The sequence below is a fragment of the Lagopus muta genome, chromosome 15 (assembly GCF_023343835.1).
Source record: "Lagopus muta isolate bLagMut1 chromosome 15, bLagMut1 primary, whole genome shotgun sequence".
NCBI classification, from domain to species: domain Eukaryota; kingdom Metazoa; phylum Chordata; class Aves; order Galliformes; family Phasianidae; genus Lagopus; species Lagopus muta.
This window is the reverse complement of record NC_064447.1, coordinates 10,772,559-10,780,401: the sequence shown is the minus strand read 5'-3', so window position 1 is coordinate 10,780,401 and position 7,843 is coordinate 10,772,559. Positions and strand designations below refer to the sequence as shown.

General features: G+C 56.2%; 1 protein-coding gene across 1 annotated transcript; it reads left to right on the top strand.

Moving 5' to 3' along the window:
* Nucleotides 1-1,455: 1,455 nt before the first annotated feature.
* NATD1 (N-acetyltransferase domain containing 1) lies at nt 1,456-7,728 on the top strand. The gene is made up of 3 exons (XM_048962008.1): nt 1,456-1,684; nt 4,051-4,169; nt 4,841-7,728. The coding sequence occupies exons 1-3, from the start codon at nt 1,588-1,590 to the stop codon at nt 4,955-4,957; spliced, it is 333 nt and encodes a 110-aa protein (XP_048817965.1). The 5' UTR covers nt 1,456-1,587; the 3' UTR covers nt 4,958-7,728.
* Nucleotides 7,729-7,843: the final 115 nt, after the last annotated feature.

Below are 7,843 nucleotides of genomic sequence, written 5' to 3'. Positions count from 1 at the left end.
TTGAGTGAGTAGGGCGGGCAAAAAGGGAACTGCCCTCAGGGCGGGGTGAGCCCAGCGGGGCCAGCAGCACCCCTACAACACGGGACCCTCTCATATCTTTCCTTTCCGTTTAGGAAACCCACTGCACTGCTTGGGACTTTACTTGCATGGGCACATCATCCAATGCCAAGGGAACCTGGACTCCCTTGTGCTCCCTCAGCTCCCAGTTACCTCCATGCAAGTGCAGGAGACGGGAGCCTGCTGGGAGCAGCCAGGGCAGGTGCAAGCAGCACCCTCCGCCTCGAAGGAGAAGCTGTAGTTCGTAACATCCTGCGTCCTGCTGCAGGATGTTGACCAATACCCATGTGCTGCTTTGCAGACACTGGGCTCCAGCATCAGAGGTGTGGGGCAGCCAGGACCCTCCACAGCCCCTTTGGAAAATCCCCCAACTATCTGTCTCTACATGCATCAGGCTCACCTGCCTGGGCATGTGCTGCCAGCAGGACTGATGTAAGGGGGGACCCATAGCAGCCACGTCACCCTGCACAGGTGTAGTGATGCCATCTCATTCCCATGGGATCCCACTCCTGGGGTCTCCCATGAGCCAGCCCTGACCTATCCCAGCAGCATTCCTGAGATCTGCTCTATGGGGAGCAATCTTTTCTGGCAGAAATTCCCAACACGAGCCAAATAGCCATGAAAGAGGAGGTGGAACCGAGCGCAGCCCTCGTGCAGTCACGTGCAGTTCCAAGCCAGGCTGTGCAGAGCATTTTTTTTATCGGTTTGAGAGATGGAAAACGTGTCTGAAATATGGATAGGAAATATGGGTCCGGGGCTGCACCTATGCCAGGGCTGGACCCAGTGACAGTGTTAACATCCAGCAGCTGGAAGTTAAAGCTAGAAAGGTTCAAATGGGAAATAAATCACAGTTGTTAATAGTGGGAGTAATTACCTTAATGAGAGACGTGGCAGATTCACCGCCTTTCAGCACAGCCTAGAAGCGTTCCCAAAGCCCACGTTCGGGCTGCGGGCGGTGACGCACTGCCCGTGTCACGGAGGTGGGAACCGGATGGGCCTTCCCGGCTTTGTGCCATCCCAATCTGAGAAGCAGCCCCGGGGTTTGGGCTCCAACGATGGGAGGGGGTTTGGGACGAGCAATGGCACACGCTTAGGACTGCAGAGGTTGTCAGCGAGCGCTTCACACAACCGCTTTCAAACCGCTCCTTATGTGTCCGTGGCAGCGGGCGGCACGGGGCAGTACCACCGACGGGGCAGTACCACCGACGGGGCAGTACCACCGACGGGGCAGTACCACCGACACTCAGCGCTGTCCGCGACCGCACCGCCCACGCGGGGGCGCCGGGGCCCGGCGTAGCGCCGAGCGTGGAGCGGCCCCTTTAAGAGCCGGGCGAATGTATCAAAACAAAACGGCAGCGCAGCCATTGGCTGCGACGCGGGCACGTGGCGCACAGCTGGCTTCCTGCGGCCGCGCGCCGGTGGCAGCTCCCGGTGCCGCCGCCACGGCCCGGCCCGGCTCCGCCCGCCGCCTTCTCCTCCCGGTGTCCCGCGGCTCCGCACTCCCGCACGGCACAGCCCCGCGGCCCGGCCATGGCTCACTCGGCGCCGCTCGACCTCCTGGAGCAGGGCTGCCCCATCCAGGTGGAACACGATCGGAAGCGGCGGCAGTTCACCGTGCGGCTGAACGGTAACGGAGGGGGGAGCGGCGAGCACAGCCCCCCCGCTCCCACGGTTCCTCTCCCCGCTCTCCTCAGCCCTCTCCTCCCGTGCCTTTCGGGGCTCTTCTCGCCGCCCCTTAGCTCCTGACGGTGCCCCCCGGCGTTCCCGTACCCCCAAATCAATCCTGGGGCCCTCACCGGTTCCCTGCCCGTGGTTCGATGTGGGTCACCGCGGGGGAGGAGTGGGCATCCCCCGCAGCTCCCCCAGCGGTCAGCAGAAGGGACGCCCAGCTGCGTGCTGCTGACACCTCCCTATGGCCCCGTGACACCTTTCAGCCGTCCGTCCTCCCTACGGACAGCCCCGGGACCCCATGCCTGCGTGCCGGGCAGCTCTCTTTAAACAACTGAGGAGAAAAGAAATCATTCAGAAATTATGCACATGTCTGGAGGTGTTTTCCATAAACACCAGCAGCCGGACGAGGTTATTTTGACTGTTTTTGTGTTGTTATTTTTTTTCTTCTTCTCTTTTAATTCCAACCACTAATTACAAAGTGCAGTGGGAGGAGGTGTACGTGGAGAAGATGCTCCCCCTGACCACTTGCGGCCAGCACTGGGATCAAACGAGGGCAGCCAGTGCTGTAGGAGCATGGGTGGGACAAAATAGGACATTAGGGAAAGGAAATTCTTCACTCAGAGGGTGGTGAGGAGCTGGCGCTGCTCACAGAGCACTGGGTGCCCAACCCTGGAGGTGCCCAAGGCCACGGGTGGACCCTGGGAAGCCTGAGCTGATAGGGCAGCCAGCTCGTTTTCAGAATCTTCTTCTCTGCCTTCCTTGTATGGGAGAAAATGAGTGGTGCTTGGTGTTTGCCCCTTCATCTCTCTCCACTGAGCCCACAGTGCTATGTGTGCTTCCTAAAGCTGATAGAAACGCCTGTGTCACATCAGCATGTTGCCTTTTTCCTTGTGTCCTGAAAGCAGAAGCATTGAGAGATGGAAGTAAAGCAGCTCGTGGCTGGACTGACCAAGCTTTGTTCTCCTCTTGGAAAGGAGGGCAGAGAGAAGCCCGATGGGATAGGATGAGAGGGAATGGCCTCAAATTGTGCCAGAGGAGGTTCAGGTTGGATAGGAGGAAGCATTTATTCTGAGAAAGAGTGGTTGGGCACTGGATCTGCTGCCCAGGGAGTGGTGGGGTCAGCATCCCTAGAGGTGTTTGAGAAGCATGTGGATGTGGCACTGAGGGACGTGGTTGGTGGGCAGTGCTGGTGGCAGGTTGGACTAGATGGTGATCTTGGAGGTCATGATTTGTCCTCAGTTTGGCTGTAGGTAACACCACAGACAGCCAACACAGCCCCTTTGCTGGAGAGCATCACTGAGAGTTTCCATGGGAAAACTGGAGCAGGTTGTGCTGCAGTGCTGGGGTGAAAGGGATGAGGTGGTGCTGTGCACTGAGATGGTACTGTGCTTTCCCAGTGCTACAGTCATTAGAGCTCCTCAGCAGGAAATTGCAGCCGAGCTGGGCCCCCCCGTGCTGCTCCAGAGTGGGGCCATCGGGGACAGCTGTGCCATCTCCACTCAGCTGCATGCGGTGCTTTCTGTCTGTAGGAACGTGCCACACAGCCTGCAGGGCTGCCTGTGTGCCTGGGGACGGCTCCTTGGGATAGCTGCTGTGCCATCCTGCCCTGAGAACTCCCTCCCAGGGAATGGCTTTGCACAGTTCCCTTTTTCCCTGCCGAGGTTTGCAGCTATGGAATGATGTGTAAGATTGCATCTGGGCTGGGCGGTGGGGTGGAGGTTCCCTCCAAATCCCTATGCCAGGACAGAGAGGGCATAAGGAGGTATTTCCAGTGAATTGCAGCAAAAGTGAATGGATGGAGCTCAGCTGAGGTGTGCAGTAAGTGCAGGTGGAGGTAGGGCCCTTCATCCTCCAGTAAGCACTGGGGGGAAAGGAAAAGTTTCTGTTATTTTAATTGAGTTTCTCATCGACTGGAAGCTTGTGTTTTGGAAATATAAATACAGAAACCCTCCAGAAATGAATCGAAGTTGAGTTTGGGCTCTGCAGATGGAGACAGAGGGGTATTATTAGCTCTCCTCTGATTTACATGTGTGCTGAAACTTCTTTCTTCCTCTATCTAAACCAGTGTGAGAATGTCAGGGTGTTGCAACAGGAAACGTGTGTGTGTCAGTGTGCACACACACAACCCTGCACACCTGTGTGCGCTTCCCTATGGGATACCCATCTTCTCCAGTGTCTGCCCCCGCTCCTTAAAGGTCCCAAATGCAAAACCAGAGCTGGAAGCTTTGTCCCACGTTGTGGCCCATGCTGTAGAGGGAAAGGAACCGGTGATCCGTGGTCAGATTTGGCAGTCCCAACTTCAGCACTCTCTCCCATCCCCAGGTTGCCACGACCGAGCAGTGCTGCTCTATGAATATGTGGGGAAGCGCATTGTGGACCTGCAGCACACCGAGGTGCCGGATGCCTATCGGGGAAGAGGGATAGCCAAGCATCTTGCAAAGGTACAGCTGCTGCCCCTGGGGGAGCTGCTTCTATCCAATAGCAGGGAGAGGTGTGGGGAGGTTAAGTGAGGCCCTGGAGTAAAAGGAGAGCATTTTGGGGTGGCTCAGCACTCGAAAGGGAGGTGTTAAGCTTTTCCCCCCCAGGGCTGGAGGGCTGGATGGAAACCTGTGGTCAGATGTTCCTATTTCTGGCTGCGAGAGGGGCTGGGTGAGTTCCAGCACATCCTCTGCTCGTTCCTCCTCCCCTGCCAGCAGCCCTCGCTCCCACCCTGCTTCTCCTTAGGGCTGTTCCAACATCTCCCCCAAGCTGGATTCCCTCCTCCCAAAGCTTCAAGGCCCACACGTGCCCTTTCTCTGCCTTGGGCCCCACTTTGGGGACTCGCAGCTGTGGGGCTGCCAGCACAGTATGGGGGGCAACACTCTGGGGTTATGGCTGCTCCTTGACCCCATGGCAAACTGGTGTCAAAGGTGACATTTGCATGATGTGGATGGGTCCCTTTTGTGATGTTGCACACACCAGGCTGTATGTCAAGGTCTCAGCTTTCCTCTGCTTGAACTGGGAACCCCATGGCACTGTGGAGGCCAAAGCCATGCTCCCCCAGCCCTCTGGCACAGGATTCTGTTTGAGGGGCAGCATGGGCTGTTTGTAACCCATCTGTGCTCTCTCATAGGCAGCCCTGGACTTTGTGGTGGAGGAGGACCTGAAAGCTCACCTGACTTGCTGGTACATTCAGAAATACGTCAAGGAGAACCCGCTGCCGCAGTACCTGGAACACTTGCAGCCTTAAGACAGCACTGCTCTGACACCAGCGCTCCTGTTCAACGCGGCCTTCGCTTCTCTGCGGTCTCAGGAAACCCCCTCCCACACTCACAATTCCCTTTTTTTTTTTTTTTAAAAGTGTGTCTGTGTGGTGCACGATCGTGGGCATGACCTTCTCTTCCCTGCCCACGTCTGACCATGACAGTGGCCACAGGCTGGGCTGGCTCTGGGCACACGTGCCCCCTCTGTGTCCTTTGCCCCAAGCCAGGAGCTGGAAGAGGATGATTTTTCCCACCAAACTCCACAACAAAACCAGGGGATGCATCTGTACCTCATCCTCTCTCCTCTGCTTGGCAACAGTTGTGAGCTTGCCAGGTGATGTTGGTTAGGGGAGGTTGTAGGGTATCAACCCCCTTCCTTCCTGCAGCTGGGAGAGATGCTGTGGATTAAACCTCAAGGACCAGAAGGAGGTGCTGGAGGAGTCCCAGCTCTGTGGGGTGCCAGTGAGACCATGGAGGCTGTGGTGGTGCCACCAGGACTGGCTGCAGAGATCTGACTGGGATGCTGAGATCTCTGTATCTGGAGAAAGGAGCTATGTGAGGAGTGGGTTTTTTCCACTGCAGCAGAGCATGCAGAGCATGTGCACAAAGAGGATGCAATGCAGCTGGGTTGTGGATGCTGCTCTCTGCAGGTGCCAGCTCCTGCTCAGCCTTTTGGACGTTGCCCTTCATGGTTGTCAGCTGCCTTTCTGCTCCCTGCTGAGGCAGTCACAGCTTGCCCAGGAGAAAAGCACCCACAAGGGTGGCTTCCTACAGCTGAAGAGGAAGGCTCCTCCCATCTTCCTTGGCTCCAGCCCTGCACTCAGCCTGTGCCCCATACCCTGAGCTCCAAGCCATCGTCGTATCCTGAGAGCAACAGGGGTAAGACTGCTGGGATCTGGTCCCCTCTCCAGGGCTCAACGCTTGATCTGCCAACTTGGCATGGCTGCTATTCACTGTTCCCTATGGCCTTTGGGAAGCAGCTGTGCCATGGGGCACTGCCTGCTTGCTCGCTACCCCCTTGCAGCTCTGAGCCTGAGTGCTGGCAGTGGGGTGGAACACCCTCACCATGTACCATTACCTCTGCAGATGACAGCACAGCATGGTGCAGCATTGCTACTGTCAGATGTAGAGGTAATAGTGTGATGGCAGGATGCTGCCTGGCTTCCGTTTACCCCCTTCTCCTGCCCCACACAGGCTTTACTGGGCTAGACCTTCAGAGGTTTTCCCCCAGAGCTGTTGGGATTTTGCAGTGCCCTGGGCTGGGCTGCATGGGGACAGCTGTAACAGGCTCAGCGAGCAGCCAGGCAGAAGTAGATAAGGAGCCTTTCACCTGGAGGTCAGATCCAAACCTAGTTTATCTCTCAGCAGGGACTAAAGTTTACAATCTGTGCCACAGACTGAATGAATCTTGGGCCGAGCAATGGCTCAGCCCTTTCCCAGAGCCAGCGCAGAGTCCATCGAGGCAAAGGCAAAAGATCTGAGTAAAACCTCTCTAGCTGTGTCCCTGCCCCAGTGCTGTGGGACCCCTGCTTGTCTGTACTGCACACTGTGGCAGAGGCCTGTGCCTGGCTGCTGCCCCACTGCCAGCTCGTGCTGCTCAGAAAAGGCACTGGGCTCAGCCTACCCCACATCTCTGCTCTCTTGCTGCCTATTTCAGCCCAGCTGCAGCCTTTGGGAGGGCTTTGAGGGACTGGGGTAGGGTACAGATAATGAGCTAAAGAAGACATCTGGGCTGCTAAATGCTCACTCTTTAACTTGCAAACACCCACTTACACCTGGTTCCAGGAGCAAGGCTGGCTCTGTTATAGCTAAGTGATGACAGAACCATCCTGAAGTGAAGCTGAGCTATCTCCTGCAAGCCATGATAAGATGCCATTGTATCTGCTGCAGCAGGGCTGTGTGCTTGAAGAGATCTGTGCCTAGTTGCCTCCTAGGAGCAACAGTGCAAGTGCAGTGCTGCACTCAATGCTGTTTTGGTTCTGGTTCCCACTGTGGCAGTTCCCAGAAGTTTCAGCTTCCCAGTGTGGCCTGGAGCTGTTCATGCTGCTCCAGGATCCCTGTGCTTCCTGGTGCTGGATCACAAGCAGCAATTGCTGCCTTAAATCAGGCACAGCACTTGGTTTTGCTGCTGCTTCCCTCTGAGGTGCTACAATTCCTCCAGTGTCTGACCTGACAGAGATGTGCCAGGTTCCGTGCCAACTGTTTTTCTGCTGTACCCGTTCTCCTGCCCCAGCCCCACAGCGTTTGATGTCAGCAAATAGCAATACCCACAGGTCACCAGCAATGCTGCCATCCCTTGTTCTCCCATGAAGCGCTCCCGGCTCACCCCTGCAGGAAGGATCTTTCTGAGCCCTGGGCTGCCCCTTGGTGCTGACTGAGCCTGGAGGAGCGGGGATCCTGGACTCTCTCCAGCAATGGCAGTGTGGAAGTGGTTTGGTTGAACAGTGAGGTCCCCAAACGCATTTGAACTGCAGACTTCGGTGGGTGGGGAAATACGTATTGCTGTCAAACCTGCTTCCATATTGCCCAACTTGAAACACCCCCCTCCCTTCTCCACTTTCCAGAATTGTCTTCCTCTGTCCAAGGTTTCTATTCAGTTGAATTCAGTGGTTACGATGTGCCTTTCCTTCTCAGGACCTGTTACAAATGACCTTTTTGCTTTTGTTTATGTCTAACATTTATCTTTATCCTTTCCTCTGTCATACTATAAAACACAAACATATTGCATGGATTACAATAAAAAGTGTGGCTTAGCTGAGCTGCAGTGGTTGCTGCTCAGCACTTGCTGGGCTGGAGGTGATCAGGGGAACCTTGGGCATCCCTGGCTCTGTCATCTGGGTTGGGTCACTCAGCCAGAGCCTGCTTCACAGGTC